The sequence below is a fragment of the Oncorhynchus keta genome, chromosome 20 (assembly GCF_023373465.1).
Source record: "Oncorhynchus keta strain PuntledgeMale-10-30-2019 chromosome 20, Oket_V2, whole genome shotgun sequence".
NCBI classification, from domain to species: Eukaryota; Metazoa; Chordata; class Actinopteri; order Salmoniformes; family Salmonidae; genus Oncorhynchus; species Oncorhynchus keta.
In genome coordinates this window covers 22,525,447-22,542,239 of record NC_068440.1, presented here as the reverse complement: position 1 = coordinate 22,542,239, position 16,793 = coordinate 22,525,447, and the positions used below count along the sequence as shown (strand labels likewise).

Genomic DNA, 16,793 nt, shown 5'->3' with positions numbered 1-16,793 from the left:
TATTTATTATTTAATTACTTAATGGCTTAACCTCTTGCGGACGACTGGGACGCTAGCGTCCCATCGACAATTTCCCGTGAAATGGCAGATCTTCAAATTACTATAAATAATTAAATGAAATCACAAGTGAGATGCATCAAAATAAAGTTTAACTTGTTGTTAATCCAGCCACCGTGTCAGATTTCAAAAAGACTTTACAGCGAAAGCAAACCATGCGATTATCTGAGGACACTGCCCAGCACACAAATGCATAACAAATCATTTTCAACCAGGGAGTTGCGACACGAAAGTCAGAAATAGCGATATAATATATGCCTTACCTTTGAAGACCATCTTCTGTTGGCACTCCAAAAGGTCCCAGTTACATTACAAATGGTCCTATAGTTAGATAAAGTCCTTCTTTATATCCATAAAAACTCAGTTTAGCTGGCACACTTCAGTCAATAATCCACTCGATTTCCCTCCAAAATGCATACAAAATGAATCCCAAACGTTAACAATAAACTTATCCAAACAAGTCAATCAACGTTTATAAATCAAACAATAGGTACCCTAATACGCAAATAAAAGATACAATTTGAGACTGAGAATCGTTATTGTCTTTACCGGAGAAAAATACCAAAGAAGGCACTCTCATTCACGCGCTTGGAAACACTACAGCCAAAATGCCACCTAGAAAAACTACAATTTCTGGCTAAATTTTCCAAAAACCAGCCTGAAACTCTAAAGACTGCAGTTCCTAGGGTTTCCACTAGATGTCAACAATCTGGCATGATTTCACCCTATTATAAAAGTGCCAGCCATTGAAATCAGTGGTAGGATGATTTTTTTGGGGAGGGGGTGGTTTGTCCTCTGGGTTTCGCCTGCCATTTCAGTTATGTTATACTCACAGACATTATTTTAGAAGTTTTAGAAATTAGAATGTTTTCTATCCAAATCTACCAATAATATGCATATCGTAGCTTCTGGGCCTGAGTAGCAGGCAGTTTCATTTGGGCACGCTTTTCATCCGGACGTCAAAATACTTCCCCCTATCCAAAAGAAGTTAACAAGACCATGACATACCCTCTATTTAAGCATAAAACAAAGGGGAAGCATGTTTTACCCGTGTTCGAGATACACTGTTAGACCTAGAAAAGTAGTTCCCATCAGAATTACCCCTCACCTCTGTGTTCAGGTCAATAACTCTATTTTTCTTTTTTTTTTCTCTCAGGTCTGCAGTTCCTGGTTCAGTACAGTGTTACTAGGGCCGGGGCCTCGTCTCCAGGCTGGGGCTTCCTGTGTTTGTTGTGTGAGAGGAAGTTGTCAGACGGACTCAGCATCGCTCACATACACAGCTATGAACATGTCACCACGTTCCTGGTAAATATACACACAAAGATTGACCAATTTGTTGCTCCAACACAACAACAAAAAAGCCTATTGCCCTCTTATACAAGTCTGTGTGTGTAGGAGCGTGCCCATCCAGGCTCTGTGAAAGAGGTAGAGGAGTCTGATAAGAGGAGCGAAATACTGCTGGACCTGGCACAACAGGCTGAGAAAATACATGCCATGGGGTGTCTACAGGTAACACACACACACACACACACACACACACACACACACACACACACACACACACACACACACACACACTCCACCAGACATGTCTAGGTAAAACACTCCAAACCAACACAAAAAACCCACAGTTATACCCTGTAGTGATGCATTGTCCTCATCCCTCGCTCTCTCCTTCTCCCTCTATCCCTTATAAGTTCATGATGTTGCAACGCTACATCGGGGAGTCCGTCATCTATGAGAAAGGTGTGTGTGTGTGTGTGTGTGTGTGTGTGTGTGTGTGCATTTGTTTGGTCACCTTTGTGTGAGTGATTAACTCTGTATTCTGTAGCCTTAGTGATCTTGAAGGCGATCAAGAAGAGAGAGAACATGGGAGACCTGATGCCCATGCTACCACTTGGCAAGAAACTGGGTGAGTTAGAGGGGAGGGAGAGGTGGGAGGGAGAGGGTAACACATCAACTAGACATTTAACATTGGGGGTAGTGATGAAGGTGGCGATGATGTTGCTGTTTCTTAGTTCCCTCCAGTTCGATCAGAGACCAGAGCCAGACTACCCCAGAACCTGCCCCTACATCTGTAGGAGAGGAGAAACCGACCAGGAAAGAGACTGACAAAGACAATGAGACCGAGATGGACAGAGAGGCCACCCCAGAAACCATTCAAATGACCCAGGAGACTGGGGTGGAAGTGGATAAACGCATTGGCAAAGAAACCTGCAGTGACCCCAGTAAAGACACTGGCAGAGAGACCAGTAAAGAGGCTGGCAGAGAGACCAGTAAAGAGGCTGGCAGAGAGACCAGTAAAGAGGCTGGCAGAGAGACCAGTAAAGAGGCTGGCAGAGAGACCAGTAAAGAGGCTGGCAGAGAGACCAGTAAAGAGGCTGGCAGAGAGGCCAGTAAAGAGGCTGGCAGAGAGGCCAGTAAAGAGGCTGGCAGAGAGGCCAGTAAAGAGGCTGGCAGAGAGGCCAGTAAAGAGGCTGGCAGAGAGGCCAGTAAAGAGGCTGGCAGAGAGGCCAGTAAAGAGGCTGGCAGAGAGGCCAGTAAAGAGGCTGGCAGAGAGGCCAGTAAAGAGGCTGGCAGAGAGACCAGTAAAGAGGCTGGCAGAGAGACCAGTAAAGAGGCTGGCAGAGAGACCAGTAAAGAGGCTGGCAGAGAGACCAGTAAAGAGGCTGGCAGAGAGACCAGTAAAGAGGCTGGCAGTACAGAGGCTGGCAGTACAGAGGCTGGCAGTACAGAGGCTGGCAGTACAGAGGCTGGCAGTACAGAGGCTGGCAGTACAGACGCTGGCAGTACAGACGCTGGCAGAGAGACCAGTACAGACGCTGGCAGAGAGACCAGTACAGACGCTGGCAGAGAGACCAGTACAGACGCTGGCAGAGAGACCAGTACAGACGCTGGCAGAGAGACGATAACAAAAGCCAGTCAAGAGACCAGAAAGGACAGCAGGAGCAGAGGGAAAGATAAGGAGGCGGAAAAGATAATCAAGGAGATGGAGACTGGCAAAAAAGAGACCAGTACAGAGACTGTCAAAAAGTTAGGTAGTAAGACTAGAAACATGACAGTCCATGAGACCAGCAAAGACACTGGGAAAATGACCAGTACAGAGACTGTTAAGGAGACTGAGAGAGAGACCTGTAGAGCTGTTAGTATAGTGGCCAGTAGAGCCAGCAATAGAGAAACCAAAAAAAAGCCAGAGACTTGTAAAACACCTGAAAAGAAGACCAATACTCAGACTGTGAAAGAAAAAACTAAAGGTGTGTTCATGTTTTGAGTTTGTGGTACATGCGAGTGTGTGTGTGTGGCGTAGTCGGTTGTTTTGAGTGTTTATTTGGATCCTTGTTCTCTGTTACAATTAGCTGTGTGTGTTTGTGCATACTCGCAATGAGTGCGAGGTAAGTGGCATAGTCAGCATTGTTGACTCTCTTTATCTTCTAGTGACTCCTCCCCCCATCTCCCCTCCAACCACTAATCTGTGGGATTTCCTGAAGAGGCAGAACCGAGAGGCTGTGATTGGTCAGTATCTCTGCAGTGTGTGTTAATGTATTCGGACACGTTATTGTTTAGCTGAACAGATTTATTATTTCACCTAGCAGGGCTGATTGAGATGAGCAAAATCCAAGTCAGTCCTATCCAATGAAGAGATAATGAGCAATGACACACTATCAGACTGAGTGTTGTGGTGAACTAGCCAGAGAGCAAATTATCTGGTGGCCTCTCACCCACACCAATCAGTTAGCAGATCAACCTGGGTTTGGGGCTCATTGTCACTGATAGAGCTATCTGAGATTAAAAAATAAAAAAATAAAAATAGGTTTGAGAATGAGGTCAATGGAGACTTGTGTGAAAATGTGTGGTGATCTCAAGTATGAATACCACACTTAGTGTAGGCGCGAAGACACTGCCTGTTTACTATTGTGAATGGGATGGAGTTTGCTGATATGTGAAGGTCCGATGATCTTAGTCGTGTGAATTTTACATCTAACTAAGATGTTTGGTGTAGTATCTATCAAGTGAAAAGTGTTCATGAACAAACACTTTAATTGAAGAATCCTTACGGCTAACCGACTACGTCACAACATGTGGTAATATATGCACAAACTGTTCCGACCTGGTTCGGATGGGAAGCATTTAAGCCTTTAGTCTGACGTGGCAAGTCTTCCCAAAATAAAAAACATGCAAAATAGTTGATTGATTTGATAGTGGCAACACATCACTTGTGAAGGGCAGGCAGACTCAAAGAATACTCAGACCTTTAGGATGACAATTTTATTCAGCAGCTCTTTTTTTTATTAAACCTTTTATTTAACCAGGTAGGCTAGTTGAGAACAAGTTCTCATTTGCAACTGCGACCTGGCCAAGATAAAGTATAGCAGTGTGAACAGACAACAACAGAGTTACACATGGAGTAAACAATAAACAAGTCAATAACGCTAGGGGAAAAAAGTCTATATACATTGTGTGCAAAAAGCATGAGGAGGTAGGCAATAAATAGGCCATAGGAGCGAATAATTACAATTTGGCAGATTAACACTGGAGTGATAAATGATCAGATGATCATGTGCAGGTAGAGATACTGGTGTGCAAAAGAGCAGAAAAGTAAATAAATAGAAACCGTATGGGAATGAGGTAGATAAATTGGGTGGGCTATTTACCGATGGACTATGTACAGCTGCAGCAATCGGTTAGCTGCTCAGATAGCAGATGTTAAAGTTGGTGAGGGAAATAAAAGTCTAACTTCAGTCATTTTTTTTTTTTTTGCAATTCGTTCCAGTCACAGGCAGCAGAGAACTGGAAGGAAAGGCGGCCGAATGAGGTGTTTGCTTTGGGTGTTATCGTGACCAGTGAACTGGGATAAGGTGGAGTTTTACCTCGCATGGATTTATAGATGACCTGGAGCCAGTGGGTCTGGCGACGAATATGTAGCGAGGGCCAGCCGACTAGAGCATACAGGTCGCAGTGGTGGGTGGTATAAGGTGTTTTAGTGCCATTCGTTGTGTTACTATGATAAACTGCATATAGTTTGCTGAGTAGAGTATTGGAAGCTATTTTCTAGATTACATCGTCGAAGTTGAGGATCGGTAGGATAGTCAGTTTTACTAGGGTAAGTTTGGCGGCGTGAGTGAAGGAGGCTTTTTGCGAAATAGAAAGCCGATTGGATTATGGATTGGAGATTTTTAATGAGTCTGGAAGGAGAGTTTACAGTCTAGCCAGACACCTAGGTATTTATAGATGTCCACATATTCTAAGTCGGAACCGTCCAGGGTGGTGATGCTAGTCGGGCGGGCGGGTGTGGGCAGCGAACGGTTGAAAAGCATGCATTTGGTTTTACTAGCGTTTAAGAGCAGTTGGAGGCCACGGAAGGAATGTTGTATGGCATTGAAGCTCGTCTGGAAGTTAGATGGCACACACTGTCCAAGGAAGGGCCAGAAGTATACAGAATGGTGTTGTCTGCGTAGAGGTGGATCAGGTAATCGCCCGCAGCAAAAGAAACATCATTGATATATACAGAGAAAATAGTCGGCCCGAGAATTGAACCCTGTGGTACCCCCATAGAGACTGCCAGAGGACCGGACAACATGCCCTCCGATTTGACACACTGAACTCTATCTGAAAAGTAGTTTGTGAACCAGGCAAGGCAGTCATTAGAAAAACCGAGGCTACTGAGTCTGCCGATAAGAATATGGTGCTTGACAGAGTCGAAAGCCTTGGCTAGGTCGATGAAGACTGCTGCACAGTACGGTCTTTTATCAATTGCGGTTATGATATTGTTTAGTACCTTGAGCGTTGCTGAGGTGCACCCGTGACCAGCTCGGAAACCGGATTGCACAGAGGAGAAGGTGCGGTGGTATTTGAGATGGTCAGTGATTTGTTTATTAACTTGGATTTCGAAGACCTTTAGATAGGCAGGGCAGGATGGATATAGGTCTGTAACAGTTTGGGTCCAGGGTGTCTCCCCCTTTGAAGAGGGGGATGACCGCAGCAGCTTTCCAATCCTTAGGGATCTCAGACGGTACGAAAGAGAGGTTGAACAGGCTGGTAATATGGGGTTGCGACAATGGCGGCGGATAGAGGGTCCAGATTGTCAAGCCCAGCTGATTTGTATGGGTCCAGGTTTTGCAGCTCTTTCAGAACATCTGCTATCTGGATTTGGGTAAAGGAGAAGCTGGGGAGGCTTGGGCGAGTAGCTGCGGGCGGGGCGGAGCTGGTCACCAAGTTTGGAGTAGCCAGGAGGAAGGCATGGCCAGCCGTTGAGAAATGCTTGAAGTTTTCGATTATCATGGATTTATCGGTGGTGACCATGTTACCTAGCCTCAGTGCAGTGGGCAGCTGAGAGGAGGTGCTCTTGTTCTCCATGGACTTTACAGTGTCCCAGAACTTTTGGGAGTTAGAGCTACAGGATGCAAATTTCTGCTTGAAAAGGCTAGCCTTTTGCTTTCCTGACTGACTGCGTGTATTGGTTCCTGACTTCCCTGAACAGTTGCATATCGCGGGGACTATTCGATGCTATTGCAGTCCGCCACAGGATGTTTATGTGCTGGTCGAGGGCAGGCAGGTCTGGAGTGAACCAAGGGCTATATCGGTTCTTAGTTCGGCATTTTTTTGAACGGGGCATGCTTATCTAAGATGGTGAGGAAGTTACTTTTAAAGAATGACCAGTCATCCTCAACTGACGGGATGAGGTCAATATCCTTCCAGGATACCCGGGCCAGGTGAATTAGAAAGGCCTGCTCGCAGAAGTATTCTAGGGAGCATTTGACAGTGATGAGGGGTGGTCGTTTGACCCCAGATCCGTAGTGGATACAGGCAATGAGGCAATGATCGCTGAGATCCTGATTGAAGACAGAGGAGGTATATTTGGAGGGCAAGTTGGTCAGTATAATGTCTATGAGGGTGCCCATGTTTAGGGTTGTACCTGGTGGGTTCCTTGATGATTTGTGTGAGATTGAGGGCATCTAGCTTAGATTGTAAGCCAGGATTCAGACACGGCAAGGACATCAGAGTTGGCAGAGTGTGCTAAAGCAGTGAGTAAAACAAACTTAGGGAGGAGGCTTCTGATGTTGACATGCATGAAACCAAGGCTTTTTTGATCACAGAAGTCAACAAATGAGGGTGTCTGAGGACATGCAGGGCCTGGGTTTACCTCCACATCACCTGAGGAACAGAGGAGGAGTAGGATGAGGGTGCTGCTAAAGGTTTTCAAAACTGGTCGCTTAGAGCATTGGGGACAAAGAATAAAAGGAGCAGATTTCTGGGCGGGGTAGAAAAGATTCAAGGCATAATGTGCAGACGGGTACGGTGGGGTGCGGGTACAGCGGGGGTAAGCCCAGGCACCGGGTGATGATAAGAGAGGTTGTATCTCTGGACATGCTGGTTATAATGGGTGAGGTCACCGCATGTGTGGGAGGTGGGACAAAGGAGGTATCAGAGGTATGAAGAGTGGAACTAGGGGCTCCATTGTAAACTAAAACAATGATAACTAACCTGAACAACCGTATACAAGGCATATTGACATTTGAGAGAGGCCTACAGCGAGGCATAAAGTAATCGCAGGTGTTGATTGGGAGAGCTAGCTAAAACAACAGGTGAGACAACAACAGCTAATCAGCTAACACAACAACAGCAGGTCAAATGTTGATGACTGGGCAGAGAGGGTCGGGTTAACTACACACAGAGCCTGAGTTCGCGGCCAGGGCCAATGTTTTTTTTTTTTTTAATAAACAGAATGGAGTATCGTGATTAATGGACAGTCCAGCAGGCATCAGCTATGTAGCCAAGTGATCATAGTGTCCAGGGGGCAGCAGTAGATTGAACAGGGAAGCCGCCTCTATGCTAGCATGCGGGCAACACAGCGTTTAAAGTTAGTATTCTGGGGCTAGTAGGAGTATCCGCTCCGACGGAGGCCGGTTGAAGGCACAGTGGATGGAGTATTCGTCGTCGTGGTGGTGCGGCGGGGCGCCGTGTCGACAGAGGATCCAAACCAGATGGCGAAGCAGGTATTGTAGAATTAGTTTGCTAGCCGGGAGGTGCGCCTGGCTCACGGCTAACTGGTGCTAGCTTCGTGGCAGGGGCGTTAGCCACTCGGTAGCAGCGGTGATCCGGTGCCAAGTTCCAGAGCTTACAGCAAGGATCCGGTGGAGTATTGGGCTCTAGCCGTGTATGATTGGGGTCCGGGTGAACAGCTGAGTAGGCCGGGAGGTGGGCCTCAGGGATAGCTTCGGTACTAGGTGAGGTATTTGGTGAACAATGGGTAGGTAGAGAAATAAAATAACAGTAAAAACACAGGCTATATACAGTAGCGAGGCTACATACAGACACAGGTTAGTCAGGCTGATTGAGGTAGTATGTACATGAATGTATAGTTAAAGTGACTGCATATATGATAAACAGAGAGTAGCAGCAGTGTAAAAAGGGGGGTTGGGGGGGGACACAATGCAAATAGTCCGGGTAGCCATTTGATTACCTGTTCAGGAGTCTCATGGCTTGGGGGTAAAAACTGTTGAAGCCTTTTTGTCCTAGACTTGGCACTCCAGTACCGCTTGCCATGCGGTAGTAGAGAGAAGTCTGACTGGGGTGGCTGGGGTCTTTGACTAGTTTTTGGGCCTTCCTCTGACACCGCCTGGTGTAGAGGTCCTGGATGGCAGGCAGCTTAGCCCCAGTGATGTACTGGGCCGTACGCACTACCCTCTAGTGCCTTGCGGTCAGAGGCCGAGCAATTGCCGTACCAGGCAGTGATGCAACCAGACAGGATGCTCTCGATGTTGCAGCTGTAGAACCTATTTGAGGATCTCAGGACCCATGCCAAATCTTTTTAGTTTCCTGACGGGGAATAGGCTTTGTCGTGCCCTCTTCACGACTGTCTTGGTGTGTTTGGACCATTCTAGTTTGTTGTTGATGTGGACAACAAGGAAGCTCTCAACCTGCTCCACTACAGCCCCGTCGATGAGATTGGGGGCGTACTCGGTCCTCCTTTTCCTGTAGTCCACAATCATCTCCTTAGTCTTGGTTACGTTGAGGGATAGGCTGTTATTCTGGCACCACCCGGCCATGTCTCTGACCCCTTCCCTATAGGCTGTGTCATTGTTGTCGGTGATCAGGCCTGCCACTGTTGTCGTCTGCAAACTTAATGATGGTGTTGGAGTCGTGCATGCGTGTTTGTGTAAGCCTGTTTTGTGTAAGCCTGTGCAAAATATAACCAAGGGTCAAAGGAAAGCCAAAATTCCCTCTTCAGTTTGGCTATCCTGACAGTTTTGATACATTTTTCAACTATCTAATTGAACTTACCTTTGTTGAGGTCTTCCCTTTTCTTAACCTCAGCTGTGACCCTTCTCATGTTAATAGGCTCAACCATTCACCAGTTTCCATCTAGACTTTAACAAATGCCACCTTGTAGACTATTTTCTCTCAGGAGTTACTTCCCCAGGCACTCAAAAACTGTTAGGAGCCTGGGTTTCCGAGGCTACAGCAGACTAGAGGAATATCCTGCTGAAATGGGTAGAAGAAGCAGTGGTAATGTTGACGTCAGTGAAGGATCTACTCACATGAAGTCCTCTTCCGACCTGAGCAGATGAAGAGATCCTGACGAAAGAAGAGCGAAACATAAGAAAACAGAGATGAGAAGATGGGAAGGATGATGTCAACATGCAGAGTTACAGACCTTAACCAGGGATCACCTTAGTTTGACTCTGCCTGATGCAACCTGTGTGTTGTCTCTTTTAGATACTTTATTGGCATAGTGTTATTGGGATCATATCTGTAATCTAACAAGGCAATCAAATACAGAACGTTGTCAGGTCAAAAGCATTGTAGTGTCTGAATGTGATGTATGCAATTGATATTGTGTGGATGAATGTTTTTATATTAACCTGTATGAAAACTGCACAAATGTTCTGAGTGTATAGAGATACTCCTAGTCTAGGGCAGAAATAATCTTGACATGGCGTGGGGGGTTTTGTGATCACTTTTTGGGGGATCTTGAAAATATATATTGTGGTGGATTACAGGTACAATATAGAAAATCATATAATTTCAGATTTAGTTTATATTCACCTGTGGGCTTCCACTCAAAAGTAACAAACATAACAAACAGAAAAGGTACATGAATACAAAGTATTGATCATTGTGATCATATTACAGAGTATAAAAAATTATATAAAATGTAGTATGTAAAGGAAAATAAATTAAAGTGAGTGAACCTCCACCCACAACCTCTCATCCCATTCCCCCAACCCCATCCAAAATGTCTCTGTCCAACCACCACCCATTTAGGCTTGGCTCGTGGTCAGCGTTCCAATTCATCCCAAATGTGTTCGATGGGGTTGTGGTCAGCGCTCTGTGCAGGCCAGTCAAGTTCTTCCACACCGTTCTCGACAAACCATTTATGTATGAACCTCGACTTGTGCACGTGGGCATTGTCATGCTGAAACAGGAAAGGGCCTTCCTCAAACTGTTGCCACAAAGTTGGAAGCACAGAATCGTCTAGAATGTCATTGTATGCTGTAGCGTTTAGATTTCACTTCACTGGCACTAAGGGGCCTTCCCGACCCATTATTCCTCCTCCACCAAACTTTACAGTTGGCACTATGCTTTAGGGCAGGTAGCATTCTCCTGGCATCCATTGGAAAACCTCCCTGGTCTTTGTGATTGTGTTCGAAATTCACTGCTCAACTGCGGGACCTTGCAGATAGATAATTGCGTGGGGTACAGAGATCATGTTTGTGTACAAAATCATGTTAAACACTATTGCACACAGTGAGTCCGTGTAACTTGATTAACAACTGTGACTTTTTTATTTAGGCTTAACAAAGAGGTTGAATAATTCTTGACTCAGTACATTTCAGCTTTTCAGTTTTTTATTAATTAAAATTTTTTCCCAAAACATAATTCCACTTGGACATTATGGGGTATTATTGTGTGTAGGCCAGTGACAAAAACATCTCAATTTAACACATTTTAATTTCAGGCTGTGACACTACAATGTGGACAAAGTCGAGGCGTGTGAATACTTTCTGAAGGCACTGTATATGATTTGTATGTATGTGTTGGGCTTTATAGGTTGTTTATTGGTATGAGTTGGGCTTTCGCTGAGATTATTTCTTTACAAAGTCAAGTGTATTTGTCCAGGCCTCAATTGCTCCTTCGCTAGTACCATTCATTATCGCTGTCGATTTAATTCTAACTTTATCACTTTGAATAGTAACTGTATCCGCAGGTGAATTGGAAGAGAGTGAAGTAATTGCCATCTAAGAGCTAACATTTTTGATAGTCTCTGATTTAAATTAGATGTAATTGTCTCTAATTAATTGAGATATTCAAGGCGCTATCATTGTTAACCTCTCTAGGGTACGTGGGATACTAACGTCCCACCTGACCTACATCCAGTGAAAGTACAGGGTGCCAAATTCGAAAAGAAATCTCATAATTAAAATTCCTCAAACATGCATGTATTATACACCATTTTAAAGATACGCTTGTTGTTAATCCCACCCCAGTGTCCGATTTCAAAAAGGCTTTACGACAAAAGCATACCATGCGATTATGTTAGGTCAGTACCGAGTCACAAATAAACACAGCCATTTTTCCAGACACAAAAAGTCACAAAAAGCAGAAATAGAGAGAGAATTAATCATTAACCTTTGATCTTCATCAGATGGCACTCATAGGACTTCATGTTACACAATACATGTATGTTTTGTTCGATAAAGTTCATATTTATATCCAAAAATCTCTGTTTACATTGGCGCGTTATGTTTTTCCTCCAAAACATCTGGTGAAAGTGCAGAGAGCTACGTCAATTTACAGAAATACTAATAAAAAATGTTGATGAAAATACAACTGTTATGCATGGAATTAAAGATATACTTCTCCTTAATGCAACTGCTGTGTCAGATTTCAAAAAGGCTTTACGGAAAAAGCACACCATGGAATAATCTGAGTACAGCGCTCTGACACCAAAACAAGCAATTTTATTTATTTTATTTATTTATTTCACCTTTATTTAACCAGGTAGGCAAGTTGAGAACAAGTTCTCATTTACAATTGCGACCTGGCCAAGATAAAGCAAAGCAGTTTGACAGATACAACGGCACAGAGTTACACATGGGGTAAAACAAACATACAGTCAATAATACAGTATAAACACGTCTATATACAATGTGAGCAAATGAGGTGAGAAGGGAGGTAAAGGCAAAAAAGGCCACGGTGGCAAAGTTAATACAATATAGCAAGTAAAACACTGGAATGATAGTTTTGCAATGGAAGAATGTGCAAAGTAGAAATAAAAATAATGGGGTGCAAAGGAGCAAAATAAATAAATTAAATACAGTTGGGAAAGAGGTAGTTGTTTGGGCTAAATTATAGGTGGGCTATGTACAGGTGCAGTAATCTGTGAGCTGCTCTGACAGTTGGTGCTTAAAGCTAGTGAGGAAGATAAGTGTTTCCAGTTTCAGAGATTTTCGTAGTTCGTTCCAGTCATTGGCAGCAGAGAACTGGAAGGAGAGGCGGCCAAGGAAAGAATTGGTTTTGGGGGTGACTAGAGAGATATACCTGCTGGAGCGTGTACTACAGGTGGGAGATGCTATGGTGACCAGCGAGCTGAGATAAGGGGGGACTTTACCTAGCAGGTTCTTGTAGATGACATGGAGCCAGTGGGTTTGGCGACGAGTATGAAGCGAGGGCCAGCCAACGAGAGCGTACATGTCGCAATGGTGGGTAGTATATGGGGCTTTGGTGACAAAACGGATTGCACTGTGATAGACTGCATCCAATTTGTTGAGTAGGGTATTGGAGGCTATTTTGTAAATGACATCGCCAAAGTCGAGGATTGTTAGGATGGTCAGTTTTACACGGGTATGTTTGGCAGCATGAGTGAAGGATGCTTTGTTGCGAAATAGGAAGCCAATTCTAGATTTAACTTTGGATTGGAGATGTTTGATATGGGTCTGGAAGGAGAGTTTACAGTCTAACCAGACACCTAAGTATTTGTAGTTGTCCACGTTTTCTAAGTCAGAGCCGTCCAGAGTAGTGATGTTGGACAGGCGGGTAGGTGCAGGTAGCGATCGGTTGAAGAGCATGCATTTAGTTTTACTTGTATTTAAGAGCAATTGGAGGCCACGGAAGGAGAGTTGTATGGCATTGAAGCTTGCCTGGAGGGTTGTTAACACAGTGTCCAAAGAAGGGCCGGAAGTATACAGAATGGTGTCGTCTGCGTAGAGGTGGATCAGAGACTCACCAGCAGCAAGAGCGACCTCATTGATGTATACAGAGAAGAGAGTCGGTCCAAGAATTGAACCCTGTGGCACCCCCATAGAGACTGCCAGAGGTCCGGACAGCAGACCCTCCGATTTGACACACTGAACTCTATCAGAGAAGTAGTTGGTGAACCAGGCGAGGCAATCATTTGAGAAACCAAGGCTGTCGAGTCTGCCGATGAGGATGTGGTGATTGACAGAGTCGAAATCCTTGGCCAGATCAATGAATACGGCTGCACAGTAATGTTTCTTATCGATGGCGGTTAAGATATCGTTTAGGACCTTGAGCGTGGCTGAGGTGCACCCATGACCAGCTCTGAAACCAGATTGCATAGCAGAGAAGGTATGGTGAGATTCGAAATGGTCGGTGATCTGTTTGTTGACTTGGCTTTCGAAGACCTTAGAAAGGCATGGTAGGATAGATATAGGTCTGTAGCAGCTTGGGTCAAGAGTGTCTCCCACTTTGAAGAGGGGGATGACCGCAGCTGCTTTCCAATCTTTGGGAATCTCAGACGACACGAAAGAGAAGTTGAACAGGCTAGTAATAGGGGTGGCAACAATTTCGGCAGATAATTTTTAGAAAGAAAGGGTCCAGATTGTCTAGCCCGGCTGATTTGTAGAGGTCCAGATTTTGCAGCTCTTTCAGAACATCAGCTGAATGGATTTGAGAGAAGGAGAAATGGGGAAGGCTTGGGCGAGTTGCTGTTGGGGGTGCAGTGCTGTTGACCGGGGTAGGAGTAGCCAGGTGGAAAGCATGGCCAGCCATAGAAAAATGCTTATTGAAATTCTCAATTATGGTGGATTTATCAGTGGTGACAGTGTTGCCTATCTTCAGTGCAGTGGGCAGCTGGGAGGAGGTGTTCTTATTCTCTGTGGACTTTACAGTGTCCCAGAGCTTTTTTGAGTTAGTGTTGCAGGAAGCAAATTTCTGGTTGAAAAGGCTAGCCTTGGCTTTTCTAACTGCCTGTGTATAACGGTTTCTAGCTTCCCTGAACAGCTGCATATCACGGGGGCTGTTCGATGCTAATGCAGAACGCCATAGGATGTTTTTGTGTTGGTTAAGGGCAGTCAGGTCTGGGGAGAACCAAGGGCTATATCTGTTCCTTGTTCTAAATTTCTTGAATGGGGCATGTTTATTTAAGATTGTTAGGAAGGCATTTAAAAAAAAATATCCAGGCATCCTCTACTGACTTGATGAGATCAATATCCTTCCAGGATACCCCGGCCAGGTCGATTAGAAAGGCCTGCTCGCTGAAGTGTTTCAGGGAGCGTTTTACAGTGATGAGTGGAGGTCGTTTGACCGCTCACCCATTACGGATGCAGGCAATGAGGCAGTGATCGCTGAGATCTTGGTTGAAGACAGCAGAGGTGTATTTAGAGGGGAAGTTGGTTAGGATGATATCTATGAGGGTGCCCGTGTTTAAGGCTTTGGGGAGGTACCTGGTAGGCTCATTGATAATTTGTTTGAGATTGAGGGCATCAAGTTTAGATTGTAGGATGGCTGGGGTGTTAAGCATGTTCCAGTTTAGGTCGCCTAGCAGCACAAGCTCTGAAGATAGATGGGGGGCAATCAGTTCACATATGGTGTCCAGAGCACAGCTAGGGGCAGAGGGTGGTCTATAGCAGGCGGCAACGGTGAGAGACTTGTTTTTAGAGAGGTAGATTTTTAAAAGTAGAAGTTCAAATTGTTTGGGTACAGACCTGGATAGTAGGACAGAACTCTGCAGGCTATCTTTGCAGTAGATTGCAACACCGTCCCCTTTGGCAGTTCTATTTTGTCTGAAAATGTTGTAGTTTGGAATTCAAATTTCTGAATTTTTGGTGGTCTTCCTAAGCCAGGATTCAGACACAGCTCGAACATCCGGGTTGGCAGAGTGTGCTAAAGCAGTGAATAGAACAAAATTACGGAGGAGGCTTCTAATGTTAACATACATGAAACCAAGGCTATTACGGTTACAGAAGTCGTCAAAAGAGAGCGCCTGGGGGATAGGAGTGGAGCTAGGCACTGTAGGGCCTGGATTCGCCTCTACATCGCCAGAGGAACATAGGAGGAGTAGAATAAGGGTGCGGCTAAAAGCAATAAGAATTGGTCGTCGAGAACGTCTGGAACAGAGAGTAAAAGGAGGTTTCTGGGGGCGATAAAATAGCATCAAGGTATAATGTACAGACAAAGGTATGGTAGGATGTGAATACAGTGGAGGTAAACATAGGTATTGAGTGATGAAGAGAGAGATATTGTCTCTAGAAACATAATTGAAACCAGGAGATGTCATTGCATGTGTGGGTGGTGGAACTAATGGGTTGGATAAGGTATAGTGAGCAGGACTAGAGGCTCTACAGTGAAATAAGACAATAAACACTAACCAGAACAGCAATGGACAAGACATATTGACATTAAGGAGAGGCATGCTTAGTCGAGTGATCAAAAGGGTCCAGTGAGTGGAGAGGTTGGTTGGGGGTCACTGCGATTTAGACAGCTAGCCAGGCCATCGGTAGCAAGCTAGCATAGGATGGTCTGTTTTTAGCCACCTCTTGCGTTCCGTCAGTAGATTAGTGGGGTTCCGTGTGGTAGAGGGGATTAATCCAAATCACACAACAACAACAAAAATAAAAACAATAGATATAGTTATAGAGGCCCAAGAACATTTACATTACATTTACATTTAAGTCATTTAGCAGACGCTCTTATCCAGAGCGACTTACAAATTGGTGCATTCACCTTATGACATCCAGTGGAACAGTCACTTTACAATAGGCAAGCACCATGGTCTTGTAGCGGATGCGAGCTTCAACTGGAAGCCAGTGGAGAGAGCGGAGGAGCGGGGTGACGTGAGAGAACTTGGGAAGGTTGAACACCAGACGGGCTGCGGCGTTCTGGATGAGTTGTAGGGGTTTAATGGCACAGGCAGGGAGCCCAGCCAACAGCGAGTTGCAGTAATCCAGACGGGAGATGACAAGTGCCTGGATTAGGACCTGCGCCGCTTCCTGTGTGAGGCAGGGTCGTACTCTGCGGATGTTGTAGAGCAGGGGTGTCAAACATACGGCCCGCGGGCCGGAACCGGCCCCAAGGAGGTTCGATCAGGCCCGCAGGATAATTTGAAAGTGGAAAAAATGCATAAAAGACATGGAATTAATTTTTTTTTTTTTTTTTAAGACAAGCCGCATCACTGAGACAGACTGAAAACAGCAGACGGTATCAATGCGCCATCTGCTGCTTGTTACGACGTTGTTAAGATTGTTAATGTCTCTACCTCTCCACTACACCCTCATTAGCCAAAATGTCGTTATCCAAACGGAGAAAAGTAGATAAGGAGTGTAGAATTTTCAAAGAAAAATGGACCACGTCCTATTTATTTACAGAGATGCACGGAAAACCTTTGTGCTTGGTGTGTTTGCAACAAGTTTCGGTATTGAAGGAATATAATATTCGACGCCACTACGAGACTCATCACAGCGAAAAATATGACGGCTTGCAAGGACAACTGAGAA

The 16,793-nt window shown here is 45.0% G+C and overlaps 1 protein-coding gene across 1 annotated transcript in view; it reads left to right on the top strand.

The window, feature by feature from the left end:
* The window catches only part of LOC118398981 (uncharacterized), a 97,545-nt gene that overhangs the window by 16,535 nt on the left and 64,217 nt on the right, over positions 1-16,793 (top strand). Inside the window, exons 23-28 of the mRNA XM_052472369.1 lie at positions 1,214-1,362; positions 1,453-1,566; positions 1,755-1,803; positions 1,889-1,969; positions 2,076-3,311; positions 3,493-3,570. Coding sequence (XP_052328329.1) covers positions 1,214-1,362; positions 1,453-1,566; positions 1,755-1,803; positions 1,889-1,969; positions 2,076-3,311; positions 3,493-3,570 — 1,707 coding nt within the window. The remainder of the gene's footprint in view (positions 1-1,213; positions 1,363-1,452; positions 1,567-1,754; positions 1,804-1,888; positions 1,970-2,075; positions 3,312-3,492; positions 3,571-16,793) is intronic.